This window comes from Saccopteryx leptura, chromosome 2, assembly GCF_036850995.1.
Source record: "Saccopteryx leptura isolate mSacLep1 chromosome 2, mSacLep1_pri_phased_curated, whole genome shotgun sequence".
In the NCBI taxonomy this organism is placed as follows: Eukaryota; Metazoa; Chordata; class Mammalia; order Chiroptera; family Emballonuridae; genus Saccopteryx; species Saccopteryx leptura.
This window is the reverse complement of record NC_089504.1, coordinates 150,136,631-150,151,212: the sequence shown is the minus strand read 5'-3', so window position 1 is coordinate 150,151,212 and position 14,582 is coordinate 150,136,631. Positions and strand designations below refer to the sequence as shown.

Genomic DNA, 14,582 nt, shown 5'->3' with positions numbered 1-14,582 from the left:
TGAAGAAAAAATACCTGTAAAATCCAATAACCTATCCTAATAACAATCACATAGGAATAGAATTTTCTTAATTTGATAAAGAGTATCTGCGAATTATGAAAGACTAAATATTTTTCCTTTTAGATGAGCAACAAGAGAAGGATGTCTGATCTTACCACATCTATTTAACAACATTCTAGAGATTCTAGGCAGGGCAAGTAGGCAAGAAGAAGAAATAACAAACATCCTATAAAGGTATTGTTGTGTAGAACAAAATTTGAAGTTTGGGGGCTTTAAGGGCACTAACAGTCATTGTTCTGTTGTTAGTCATAAAAAGAGAGGACAATACTTCATTGTCATATGAAATGGAAGACTCAAAATGGCTCTCCTAAGAAGCCAGTAGAAAGCTGTGGATTTCACGTCAAAACTAAAAAACAATTGCTGATCACTGAAATATAAATGCCAAATGTGATTTGTAAAGCCATGCATGCCAGAAATATTTGACAGGCCCTTGCTAGCTGGCTCAGTGGATAGAGTTGGCCCAAAACGTATGGATGTCCTGGGTTTGATTCCCAGTCAGGGAGCACAGTAGAAGCTACCATCTGCTTTTCTCCCCCTCCTCTTCCCCGTCCTCGCCCTTTTCCCCTCCCACAGCGAGTGGCTCTGTTGGTTTGAGCGACAGCCCCCAGCACTGAGGACAGCTGGTTAGTTCAAGTGTCAGCCTCAGGCACTGAAGATAGATTGGCTGATTTAGCATGGCCCCAGATGGGGGTTGCTGGGTGGATCCCAGTCGGGTCACATGCAGGAATCTCTCCCCTCCTCTCACTTGAAAGAAAGAGAGAGAGAGAGAGACAGAAAGAAATAAAATGACAGTAAGTAAAGATTCTAATTTCTTGAACAAGTTGGTTATGTCCTGAGATCTGAAGGAATGTTTATTGATGTGCAGAAACCACCTAGCATATCCACCTGCATTGCAGGAATCATGACTAGCAAGAAATACAAAGCCTTTCTCAGTAGAACTCATAAGAAAAAACCATGTCCATAAAGTGATCTCTGGATGCTGGCAAATGAAAGGTAAGAAATTTCTAGAAAACCATCCCACTAAACTGAACAATTTGAAGAAAAGGTAAGCAAAAATGAATATCTGGATGGTAATAAGTTATTTGGATAACTGATAACTCTGTCCACGCTAACAACAAAGAAAGGCTAAATTTCTTTAGCTTCACTCCTTAATCAGCGAGTAGTTATCATAGGAGACACTGTTTGGCAGGCTACACTTACTGTTTCCAGTGAATCATCACATTACTGCTTTTAACAAGCTATACAATTATGTTTATAAAGATAATTCAAAGCATCTCCTCAATAAATTGCAATTAAATAATACTATTTATATTTTCTTCAGTAAAGGACTCAGAGCAAGGTGCTATCCTCCAATTCATATCAGATTTACCTATCTCCTGGTACTGGGGCAATAAATAACTGTCTTCCTACTAATCAGCTAATCTCTCATTTAAAAAATAAAATCAATTTTGCATGTACAACAGACTAGGAGTCAACCAAGAATGTGAAATCTTTGTCTACTCACAGACCACATCATTCTCTGCCTCGTACATAATCAAAATAGAGTGAAAAAACCCTGAAATTTATCCTAGATTAACACTCAAGTACAAAACATACCCATGTGTCCTATGAAAGTGGTGTAGGTGGTTTCAGTGGCTGAAAAAGGCTCTGATAATGAGAAGGCATTGGATTTGCAGTTCCAAGGGACTCACTGCATTTTACTTGATCAGTCAGCTTCAGTAAAGCATTCTGCTCTATGAAACTAAGTGCAGAAATAGTGTGTAGGCCCTGGCCGGTTGGCTCAGTGGTGAAGCGTCGGCCTGGCATGCAGAAGTCCCGGGTTCGATTCCCGGCCAGGGCACACAGGAGAAGTGCCCATCTGCTTCTCCACCCCTCCCCCTCTCCTTCCTCTCTGTCTCTCTCTTCCCCTCCCGCAGCCAAGGCTCCATTGGAGCAAAGACGGCCCAGGCGCTGGGGATGGCTCCTTGGCCTCTGTCCCAGGCGCTAGAGTGGCTCTGGTCACAATAGAGCGACGCCCCAGAGGGGCAGAGCATCGCCCCCTGGTGGGCAGAGCATCGCCCCTGGTGGGCGTGCCGGGTGGATCCCGGTCAGGCGCATGCAGGAGTCTGTCTGTCTGTCTCTCCCCGTTTCCAGCTTCGGAAAAATACCAAAAAAAAAAAAAAAAAAAAAATAGTGTGCAAAAGACAAAAGGGGGTTAGCCAGGTTGTGCAGATAATATGATGAAAGCCTACTGGAAACAGTCTATTATCCTGTTAACATAAAAACCATACAAAATAGAAGTTGATCTGAAGCTAGTTTTCTGGTACAAATATCACAGGATTTCTTCTTCGTATGTGCAAAGTTTCTTTAGGTGATAAGATAGAGGCTCAAGTACACTAAGTGTATTATCAAAGAGCATGTGTGCAAATATTCAGAAACAAAAGGTATTCCTGAATGAAAGAGGCAGATGATAAGGATGCTGAGTCAAAGAGTTTCCAACCTAAAAGCCCTGAATCCATTAAGACCCAAGATCACTGAAGATCATTCTTGTCGAAGCGAATAAATCTAAAGTGGAATAAACAGAACAGGTGACATTGGGAGATTATTTTTTTTTTAATTTTTTTTATTTATTCATTTTAGAGAGGAGAAGGAGAAAGAGAGAAAGAGAGAGAGAGAGAGAGGAGAGGGGAGGATCTGGAAGCATCAACTTCCATATGTGCCTTGACCAGGCAAGCCCAGGGTTTCGAACCGGCGACCTCAGCATTTCCAGGTCGACGCTTTATCCACTGCGCCACCACAGGTCAGGCGGGAGATTATTTTATTGACAAAGAATGAATGGAGAAAACTTCAGGAGCTTTACTTACCAGGTTACTATAAAGGTAAGGCTTGACACAGCATGAAAAACAGATAACACAGAGGGAGGAATTAGGCCACTCTGGAATGGAGAGCAAACAGGGAAGGCAGGGCTAGGGGCCATGGCACTAAGAGCAGTGCAGAGGGAAGAGAAACCCCAGAGTTTCTCTGGAGGCATATCATATGCACTATAATACAAGGGAGAAATCTAGTTATATTTTTAACTTCTAATCATATGATATAACAAATAATAGCATTATCTGTATTTTACTCATATTGTGATTCTGATTATATTTGTGATGCAATATATATAGAGTTTCAGAGTTTTGGATAGAGTTGATGCACATTGCTAAGACTAAAACATTTCTAGTTTGTAAATAAAGACTAAAAACATCTAGCTTGTAGGTAAAAAATTTTAAACCCCAAACTATAAAGTGGTAGAAAGGAATGTGTTGTATAGATTAAGTAGTAAAGAAGGAGTGTCAGCAACAAAACAAAACAAAACAAAAAAACAAAAACTGAAGCTGTAAAGCCCGCTTCAGATAAATGTCACTGGTAAGAAATCATTGACATATAGCATGACATATAGCATTGACATATAGCAAGACAGGACATAAGTCCTGTCTTGAATAAAATGCAATATTTACATCTACCAATAACAGTTGTCATAAAATGGACCAAGAGCCATATCATAAAAATCAGTGTTTACCATGGTTTGAGATTAAGTGGATAGCTCGATGATGTCCCATTTCCTGGAGAATCTGTAAAAGGTCACCGATGGTCTTGTTCTTCTGTGCCCAGGACCAAAGTAACTCTCTAGTTCCACTTTTACCTTGGTCTACATATTTTTCTATGTGACGAACATCCAACCAGCTGTTTGAAAGTCGCTCCGCTGTGGAAATTGCAATAGGAAGAACCAAAATAGTTCGGTTTATTGGAATACTTGTTTTTGTGTCTCTATGTGTTTTATTTAATTTTGTTTATAGTTTTTTAGTTTGAACTAATTTTAGTTCCTCCCCAAGCTTCCTCACCTAGCTTTTCTGTTAGTTCAGTCTCATTTTATAATAGAAGAGTAAAAGAGAGTGGTAGTTTTTGTGAGTACACATCAAACAGGGGAAGAAAAGGTTGAGACATTCCATTTGAAAAGCATGCTTAAGCTGTAGGGGCATATATAACTTCATCATTAAGTTTGAATGCATTGGCCCTTACTTTATATTTTAAGTTCTGGCAAGAATACATTTATTTTCATCTTTTTGTTTTTGTTATTATTTTTAAAGTGAGATGAGGGGAGATAGAGAGACAGACTCCTGCATGCAACCTGACAGGGATTCACCTGGCAACCCCCATCTTGGGCCAATGCTCAAATCAACTGAGCTACTTTTAGCACCTGGGGCTGATGCGCTAGGACCAATTCTATCCTCAGTGCCTGGGGCTGATGCTCGAACCAAATGAGCTATCCTCAGTACCCCAGGCTGATGCTCAAACCAATCAAGCCACTGGCAGTGAGAGGGACAGAGGTAGAAGGCGGAGAAAAGCAGATATTTGCTTCTCCTGAGTGCCCTGACAGAGATCAGACTCAGAACATCTGAACACTGAGTTGACACTCTATCCACTGAGCAAACTGGCCAGGGCCTATTCTTCATCTCTTTGAAGAGATGATGTCTGATGAAAAGGCAAGGACTATCCAAACACTAATAAATATTTTAGAAAGCTTAACATTCAAAAAAAAAAGTAGAAGAGGCCTTCAGAATAAAAATGTGGTAACTCTAATGTATTTCTTTTTGATGATATAATCTACCTATTTGGTTCAGGCACATTTTTCATAAACATGAACTATTTATAAAATTTCTTGGAGGAAACACTGCAAATCAATGTCGTTCAGACATTATGTACCAGCGCTATAGTAATTGCAGGCACCAACTGTGAGTGCAGCAAGAAAAAGGGTCCCTAACAAAAGATGAAGTCAGCATGGAAGGCTTTCTAGAGCAGTGGCTTCTGCAGCCCGAGCCAAGATTAAAACTGTAGTATTTCTAAAGAGAGGCCAATTCTTTTGGAATTATAGGACAAGGCACAGTATCCTGGGGAGAAAAAAATATCAGTGGAGTTTCAGTTTGGAAAAAAAAAAAGACAAAAGAATGAATTCTGAGTCTATACAGTGTTCTAAGGAGAAAAGTTGCCAGTCAAGACAGAACACTGCTGTCTTCCTGGGAATGTGCAGGAACAGGCTGGTTTAGTGGTGGCTCTGCCATCCACCGATGGTGCAGGTCCAGACAAGTCACAGCGTCACTGAGCAAGCTCAAACCTCTTAATTGTAAATGTCTTTTGAAGTAATCCCTCCCAAAACATACAGTATATTAATTTGCCCTTCCCTAGCCTGCTAAAAGCCCCTCCAGTTTTTAAAATACTTCCTAATCTCAAAATTAACATTCCAATGAGGTAATGCTAAATATCAAATTTCAGTAAAGGGAAAATTTAGGTTTCTACTTTTTCTATTGGTTAATATAGAAAGCATAATGAAATGTACCATATAACTTAATAAAATTTATATAATACATAGCAGGATTCTTTTTCTTTTTGTTTTTAGATAAAACAGTTCCCTCTACACTTTGAATCTTGGAATAAGACATGCACACAATTTACATAATAGGGGTGAGGAAGGAAAGAAGACGCCCTGTGGGCTCCCACAGTCAGGCAAGGAGCACCAGTGTGAGGGACCTCAGCTGGCTTTGCAACAGGCGTGGACTGCGGTAAAATTTAAATAGGCTGAGGGACAAGGGAAGGGCCTGTCAAATGGGGAATTTCTCCAGAAATGGAGAAAAGGCCATGAGGGGACAAGAGGAGATGAGTGATGCTTAGAGCAGAGGGTTTGTATTTCAGAAAAGCTAATAAGCAAGTTTCATGAATTCCCCAAGTTACCTCTGTAAGTATGTGCTCAGCACAGACTAGATGTTCATTACATTTGTGCTGAATGACAGAGAGGGTCCCTGAGTGCTAGCACCAGTTCAACTTCATCCTGAAAGTAAATGGGCCAAGCTAAGATCTCTGATGCAGAGATGGAAGCTTTCCATTTTGGAAGATCATCTCATGACAATATTAGCAGGAATCTCATATAAAAGAAACACACGTAAAAAGGTATAAATATTTTCTCACAGGAGGAAAGGAATGGTATAAAAAGCTACTGTGTTAACCTGGAGTTAACTTGTCAAGTCCCAGGAGATGTCATATTTCCCACATAATTTCATTCTCCATTTTTCCTTCCCCTTTTTTAATTTCTGAATTTTCCTTTTCAAAGTGCAACAAGCCACGAGTCTGTGCTCTCTAATCTTGGCTTGAGAAATTGCTAATGTAAAATGAATGCTCTTCCTTAAGCCCATTTCTGAAATTTAGCTGGTGGGTGAATGAACAGATGCCAAAAGACTGGGAGTTTTTTAGTTCTCTAACAGTAACCAGGGGCAAAGGGCTATGAGTTTGCACTAAGTTGAAAAATGTTTGATTAGGCAAAGGCATTTTTCCAAAAACAATAGCTCATGGTGTGAAACTGACCCTGGCTCAGTTTAAATGAATAATGCACGCATGGGTTGCTTCTGGGACTAGAAATAAAATGTTTTCTTTCTCTTACTAGTGATTCGCAGTGCAACCTTAGTAGCTTTTCTCCAATGATACTGCATTCTGAATAGGAGCACCACTAAAGAGTATTAGTATTACCCATAAAACTTATACTTCATTTAGATCAAATTCTATAAAACAATATCTTCAATTTGATGCAAAACAATGCAAACTCTTGACCTTAATTATATTCCTCCATAGTCCCACTTTTCTATTATCCTTCCATACTCATACCCTTCCAGGACATATTATTCACAGTAATAAAAAAATAAAGAGAAATTTCTCTATGATTGTGTTGTCCAAGTTATAAGCATTCTCAATAAAAAGGTAAGTTTTAAAAAATATACTATAGTGAAGCATTATTTAAAACCACTTTTGGGAAAACAAATCCTTTGTTTTGAGAGGCATCTTGGCATAATATTTATATAAGCCAAAAAATGGACCTGAGAGGCTCAAAGACGAGTTTCTCTCTGAGACACTTGCTTAATAATCATTGGGTGCTCGAAGTGCTCGGAGGCTTGGTTTTGAGAGGCAGGACTGTCTAGGTAGTGCTAACCACTGGGGAATTCAGCTGCAGAAATCACTCTTCATATGCAAATATCTGTCCGAAGGGGTTTTTTAGAATATCGCAACATACCCCTATTTGGAATCTTTTTATTTGTGTTTTACCACATGTTAAAACCCCTAGGAAATTAAGACTTCAGTCTCACAAAGTTTGTTTTGAGATAGCACAATGGGAAAAAGAAAACATGCCTCCCTTCTTTTTTCCTACAAAACATATAGAAAAATGAGGCATATTTTATAAAAGAACATTTAAGATTGAAGATATTTTTAATTCCAAAATAGTGCAACGTATTTCAAATGTGTAAGTTAGCTTGACTCCTCTTCCCAGATCATAGCACCAATACCCAATTAGCTAAAAAATTTTACAAGACATAATACTTATCCATACTTAAACTTATGTGTCCTTGTTACCCCAATACCTGAGTAAGATTCATAACTAAATAACTGGGAAGGGCTGTGCATGATTTGTCAGTTATCCCCCCCCCCCATCTGTCCTGCTTTCTCAATCCTAGTCCCAGTTAAGGACCTCACATTACCTAGGGAAAGAACTTAAGAACAGTTCACCCTCAACACCAACATTTCAGTCTGGAACTCAGAATCCCTACCCAGGTAATGATCAGTACTATTTCCCCATACTATCTTCCCTTGTTAACGTCTTTATAGCATCTGTTGCCTACATTAAACCGGAAAATCCTGACAAGTAGAGACCATGATGTTCTACCAAGCTTTGTCTAAGATTCTGCCCCAGAAGGTTTTGGATGTTTAATAGACATCTGTTTGTTCATTAATTCATTCAACCAACAGATATGTACCAAATACCTACTCTGTACCAGGCACAATTTTAGATGCTGGAGGAAACAAAACAAACAAAAATCCTGTGCCCTCATGAAGCTTATTTCTAAATGAACAATAAACAAATAAACACAAACAGATAAAGTATGTGGAGAAGGATAAGGCATGTGGAAAAATAAAGCAGGAAAGGGCATAAGGAAGCGTGGGAATGTCAATTCTAAAAGAGTGGTCAAGGTAGGTAATGGTTAATCAATAACATAAAGGAAGTGGGGAAGTGAGCCTCAAGATTGCCTACAGGAAAAATGTTCCTTGCATGTCCAAGGAGACCAATATAGCTAGAGTCGAGCAAAATAGAAGGAAGTGAGAAAACCACTGTAGGACTTTGGTGTTTGCTGTGAGATGGGAAGTTACTGACAGGTTCTGAACAGGATAATGACAAAATATACTTTACACATGCACTTTACTCAATGGCTTCTGGCTCCTGTGTTGAAAAGAGGCCAGAGGAGGGCAAGGGTAGCAGCAGGGAGCCCAGTCAGGAGTGACTGAAATTATCCAAGTGGGATCTGATGGTGGTTTAGACCAGGGTGACTGTGGTAACAGTGGTCAGATTACTAGATTGATCCTGAAGGCATCGTCAACAGTATTTACTGAGAGATAGGATGTGGTTTGTGAGAGAAAGCAAGAAGTCAGAGATGACTAATATTTTGGCTTGAACAAATGAAGGATGGAGTTGCCATTAACCAGGATGGAGAAAAGTGTAGAGGCATGTTTTCTTTTTCCCACTGTGCTATCTCAACAAACTTTGTGAGACTGAAGTCTTAATTTCCTAGGGGTTTTAACATATGGTAAAACACAAATAAAGTGGGCAGTAGGTATAAAAAGGGGAGCATTTCTGGACTGTTATGTTGGAGTTGTCTGTCAAATAGGCAAGTAGATGGATGGTACTGATGTTCAAGAAAGAGACCCAGGCTAGAAATTTGGGAGTTATTAGCACACAAAAAAGAAACTGATAATATAGTGGGTATGGTAGATAAGCAGAAAGAAGAGTTCCGTGGTCAGAGAAGTAAAGAGGAGCTTGGAAAAAGAGAAGACAATAAATAGAATGTAATGTTCTAGAAGTAAAGAACGTGCTTCAAGGAGGAAGGAGTCATTGTGTCAAAGAAGATGAAGAACTGACCGTTGGGTTTAGATATGGTGACTTTGGAGGAGAATAATTTCAGTGGAACAGTGGGGCTGAAAGTCTGATTGGAGCAGATTCAAGGGAGAATGGAGGAGCTAGACATAGATCAGTGGTAGTCAACCTGGTCCCTACCGCCCACTAGTGGGCATTCCAGCTTTCGTGGTGGGCGGTAGCAGAGCAACCAAAGTATAAATAAAAAGATAGATTTTAACTATAGTAAGTTGTTTTATCAAGATTTATTCTGCCAAACTTAGCGAAAATCCGACATAAAGTACTTGGTAAGTAATTATTATTATATGCTTTAACTTGCTGTAACTCTGCTTTATAAATTTTATAAAGTAAAGTTACTTCCCTACTTTATAAATCACCATTACTGTGGAACTGGAGGACAGTTAGAAAATTTTACTACTAACAGAGATACGAAAGTGGGCAGTAGGTATAAAAAGGTTGACTACTCCTGGTATAGATAGCCCTTTTTAGGAATTTTATTGTAAATGGGAACAAAAAAAAATGGGCAGTAACTTAGAGCAGAAATGAGAGATCTAGACAGAACATGTAAGATAGAAGAAATAATAGGGTGGTCAAATGAATATAGGCTCTACTTCACCCAGGGAGGGGAAGCATAACTCTCTATTCCTTACGTGTGGACTACACATAGTGACTTCCTTCCAGAGAATATAATACGGAAAGGTGAGGGGAACAATTTAAAGCATAGAAGCCTCAGCCATGGTTAACACCAACAGTGATAAGTCATGTGAATACTGTGTACCTCTGATGTGCTGTAATAAACATGGTACTGTACCTCAGCAATCTACCTCCCCCAAATCCATAACCTCAATCTAATCATGAGAGAAATATCAGACAAATTTCAGTCAAGGAGCATTCTACAGAAACAGTAGACCAGTACTGACCAGTACTCCTCAAAAATGTCAGTCATCAAAAACTAGAAAAGTCTGAAAAACAATCACAACAAGAAGAGCTGAAAATACATAACAATTAAGTGTAGTCTAGTGTCCTGGATAGGATCCTGAAAGACAGAAGGGATGTCTGGTAAAAATGAAGGAAATCTGAGTGAAGTGTAGACTTTAGTAAGAATGTATCAATATTGTAACAAATACATCATACTAATGTAAGACGTTAATAACAAGGGAAACTTGGTGTAGGTGCAGAGTATGTAGGAAGAATATAAAACAGAGGTTGGGCACTTTTTTTTGGCTGAGAGAGCCATGAACGTCACATATTTTAAAACGTAATTCCGTGAGAGCCATACAACGACCCATGTACTTTACGCATTATCCAATAAAAATTTGTTGTCCCAGAGGACAGCTGTGATTGGCTCCAGCCACCCACAACCATGAACATGAGAGGTAGGAAATGAATGGGTTGTAATACATGAGAATGTTTTATATTTTTAACATTATTATTTTTTTTTTATTAAAGATTTGTCTGAGAGCCAGATGCAGCCATCAAAAGAGCTACACCTGGCTCGCAAGCCATAGGTTCCCAATCCCTGATATAGAATATATTGGAACCTTTGTACTATCTCCTAAATTTTTCTGTAAATTTAAAACCATTCTAAACAATAGTCTATTTAAACATTTTTTTAAAAAAGAGCATAGGCTCCGGAGTCTGACCATCAGGTTAGAATCCTAATCTGTGATTTACTAGACTATGGCTTGAGATTAATTACTTAAATTCTCTGACAACCAGGTTCCCTGTGTATGAAATGGAGATAGAAAGAGTCCCGACCTTATAGAATTTTTGTGATAAATAAATAAGGTAATCCATGTAATGTGCTTAAGACACAGAATATGGCAAACAGTGAACACTAAATAGATGGCAGCTGTTATTATTATTATTATTATTGAAAATATTTGTTGAATATTCAAATACACATTCAATTTTCTTTTACATTTCATTTGTTTTGAAGTGATTAATAATTTCTATGACAGTTTTCTTTCCTTTTTGAGAGGAAGAAAATTAAATATAACCCATTACATAGTAAAGGTCTACCGGAAAGTTCTGTCCGTTTTTGGAATAAAACAAAATACAAATTCTTCTGACTTAATTCATGTGGCACCCATCTTGAATATTTCCACACCAATCCTATCTTCCGAATATGGCCCGAAATGGTTTGCTGAGCTGAATTAAGCCTTTCTGCGATCTCCAATGTTGTCAGAAAAGGATCTTGCTCCAACATGGTCTTAACAACATCGTCATCAATCAAAGATGGTCGCCCAGAATGTGGCTTATCAGAAAGGTCGAAATCACCTGTTTTGAATTTTTCGAACCATCTTCTGCATGTCCTATCAGAAACTGTACCTTCACCAAACACTTTCAATAAATTTCTACATGCTTCTGTAGCATTTCTTCCTTGTTGAAATTCGTAAAAATACAGTGGCGTAAATGAACTTTATCAGTAGCCATGGGTACACTATCGCTTCACACATAAGACTAACATGAATCAACTTTGTTTTAGTTAATTTGCTACGTCAGTATGTATACATTAAGTGATAAAAATAGAGAGGCACACATGCGCCAAATAAATGTGCTTACGTGTCGAAACTTGTTGTGATAGAAACGAACAGAACTTTCCGGTAGACCTTATATTTGTAAAAAAGGGTTTCCTTCTCAGTATATCATTGAATTGCTCCAAACAATTTAATTAAAATACCACTCTATTGTAATGGAATGAGTTGTCACCAGAGACTCTGTATATATGTCATCAGGTCTATAAGGTAATATAAGATAAATAACATTTTCCAATTAGAGATCTACCTTCATTATAAAACCATTAAATCATCAATATCAACCGTAGAATTTATTACCTTGTGACTACACTCTTTTAAATAACAATACTTGATAAAACTGATTTGAAGATTAACATGGAGAATGTGTTTAGCACTGTTTCAAAAGGAGAAATGCACCCCCATGTTTGTGGCAGCATTGTTCACAATAGCAAAGATCTGGAAACAGCCCAAGTGTCCATCAGTGGACGAGTGGATTAAAAAGCAGTGGTACATATAAACAATGGAATACTATGGGGCCATGAAAAAGAAGGAAATCTTACCTTTTGCGACAACATGGATGGACATGGAAACTATTATGTTAAGTGAAGTAAGTCAGGCAGAGAAAGAAAAATATCAAATGGCCTCACTCATTTGAGGAATCCAATGAACAATGTGAACTGAGGAATGGAATTGAGACAGAGGAGAGATCAAAGGGACCAGAGGAAAAGAGAACAGAGGGAAAGGGGCTGATAGAAGGGGATAAACCTGAAGGGAAGGAGGGAGGGCATTATGGGGAAGGGGTAAAGGGAGATGTTGAGGGGAATACGAGGGAGGGGGGATGCATTTGGGGCAACACTAAAATCTATGTAAACACAATAAATTAAAATCAATTAAAAAAACTGGAATAGTGAAAGAGCATGGTAAAAATAAATGTTACATTAGCATGCTATCAAAAGAGAATTTGGCTTAAGCAATGGCTCCCAAATCAGGGTGTGCATCACACTTACCTATAGGGCTTGGCAAAAAACAGAAAGACCCTCTATGCAGACTTATTGTATCAACAGTTCCAGGAGTGGAGCCTGGGCATTTGTATCTTTAAAAGATGGTATGGGTGATTCTAGCTTGTGAATGACTGGTCTTCCACCTTATTGTGTATACCCTGATCATATCATATAGGCTGCCATATGATTTACCTTTGTTGGAGCTGCCTTTGTAAATACAGTCTGATATTGACCATCATCAAGAATCATTATGAGGCCCTGGCTGGTTGCTCAGTGGATAGAGCAGGGGTCCCCAAACTTTTTACACAGGGGGCCAGTTCACTGTCCCTTAGATCATTGGAGGGCCGGACTATAAAAAAAATTATGAACAAATCCCTATGCACACTGCACATATCTTATTTTAAAGTACAAAAACAAAACGGGAACAAATACAATATTTAAAATAAAGAACAAGTAAATTTAAATCAACAAACTGACCAGTATTTCAATGGGAACTATGCTCCTCTCACTGACCACCAATGAAAGAGGTGCTGCTTCCAGAAGTGTGGCGGGGGCCGGATAAATGGCCTCAGTTTGGGGGCTGTAGTTTGGGGACCCTGGGATAGAGCATCGGCCCAGCGTATTGACATCCCAGGTTCAATTTCTGGTCAGGGCACACAGGAGAGGCAACTATCTGCTTCTGTCCCCATCCCTTTCCCCCTTCTCTCCCTCTTCCCCTCTTACAGCCAGTGGCTCAATTGGTTTGAGTGTGGTCCCGGGTGCTGAGGATAGCTCCACTGAAGCACATCTACCTTAGGCACTAAAAATAGCTCAGTACTCAAGCATCAGGCCCCAGATGGGGTTGCATACAGGAGTCTGCCTCACTATCTTCCTTCTTTTCACCTTAAAAAAAGAATCATTATCAGCTCAAGACAGTTTTACCTGTTTTTTTGTGTTTTTTTTTTTTTTGACAGAGACAGAGAGTCAGAGAGAGGGACAGATAGGGACAGACAGACAGGAAGGGAGAGATAAGCATCAGTTAATTCTTCACTGTAGTTCCTTAGTTGTTCATTGATTGCTTTCCCATATGTACCTTGACCCAGGGGCTACAGTATAGCAAGTGACCCCTTGCTCAAGCCAGCGACCATGGAGTCACATCTACGTATGATCCCACGCTCAAGCCAGCGACTCTGCACTCAAGTTGGTGAGCCCGTGCTCAAGCCGGATGAGCCAGGGCTCAAGCCAGTGACCTTGGGGTTTTGAACTGGGGTTCTCCACTTCCCAGTCTGACTCTCTATCCACTGTGCCATCGCCTGGTCAGGCTACCTGTTTAGTTGTTTTCTATATGGAATTTTGGACCCTCTGCATCTTCAGGCTCTCAGCTGTCATGAGCATAAAAGCGACTATCTACTTAATTTAGTCCCCCACTGTTCTCTCCACTTCTAAGGTCAACTTTTCCCCCTCCATGCACCTCTTCCCCTCTTTCACTTTTAATGGCCAATAGAGAAACTCAGCATATTAAAACAGGCAGTTGCCCTCAACTACTCTGAACTGAGCCAGTCTTCTCTTCTTGCTGAGGCAACAATTCATGAGGCAGCTGGTGTCCCAGGTCTCCTTTTAGAGCTATGTGGTCCAGGCTGTCAGTAGGTACAACTCCTTGCACAATTAACTGTAGCTGGAGAATCATGAGTAAACATTTTAGAATTGTAATAGTGGAAGGCCACTATGACAGAATGAATATACAAAGGAATAATGGCCAGACTATGGTGTAAAAATGGGAACTTTGACTCATAACATGTATCAACCAACCACCTACAGGAACCAGTCTGGGAAATCAATTTAGTATCTGTAGCCACTAGTCTGATAAACCAAACAATAAGCCCTGTAGCAATGAGGCCCAAATAGCCATGACTTGATTAATAACTGACAGGTAACCTAATTTTTGTCCCTGCTTCCAACCTAGGGCCAACTGGAGATAAGCACCTCTAAACAATCACAGAATGCCTCACTTCTAGTCAGCCCATCTGTAGTTTCCTTCTGCTAACAACCTCCAATCAG

General features: G+C 39.5%; 1 protein-coding gene across 4 annotated transcripts in view; it reads right to left on the bottom strand.

The window, feature by feature from the left end:
* Nucleotides 1-14,582, bottom strand: part of IRAK3 (interleukin 1 receptor associated kinase 3) — a 76,100-nt gene that overhangs the window by 40,996 nt on the left and 20,522 nt on the right. For 3 of the 4 annotated variants that reach the window (XM_066369062.1, XM_066369058.1, XM_066369061.1), the window contains exon 2: nt 3,602-3,784. The exons of the other annotated variant lie outside the window; for it this stretch is intronic. In XM_066369062.1, coding sequence (XP_066225159.1) covers nt 3,602-3,641 — 40 coding nt within the window. In that variant the 5' untranslated portion in view covers nt 3,642-3,784. The remainder of the gene's footprint in view (nt 1-3,601; nt 3,785-14,582) is intronic. 4 annotated transcript variants of the gene reach the window in all.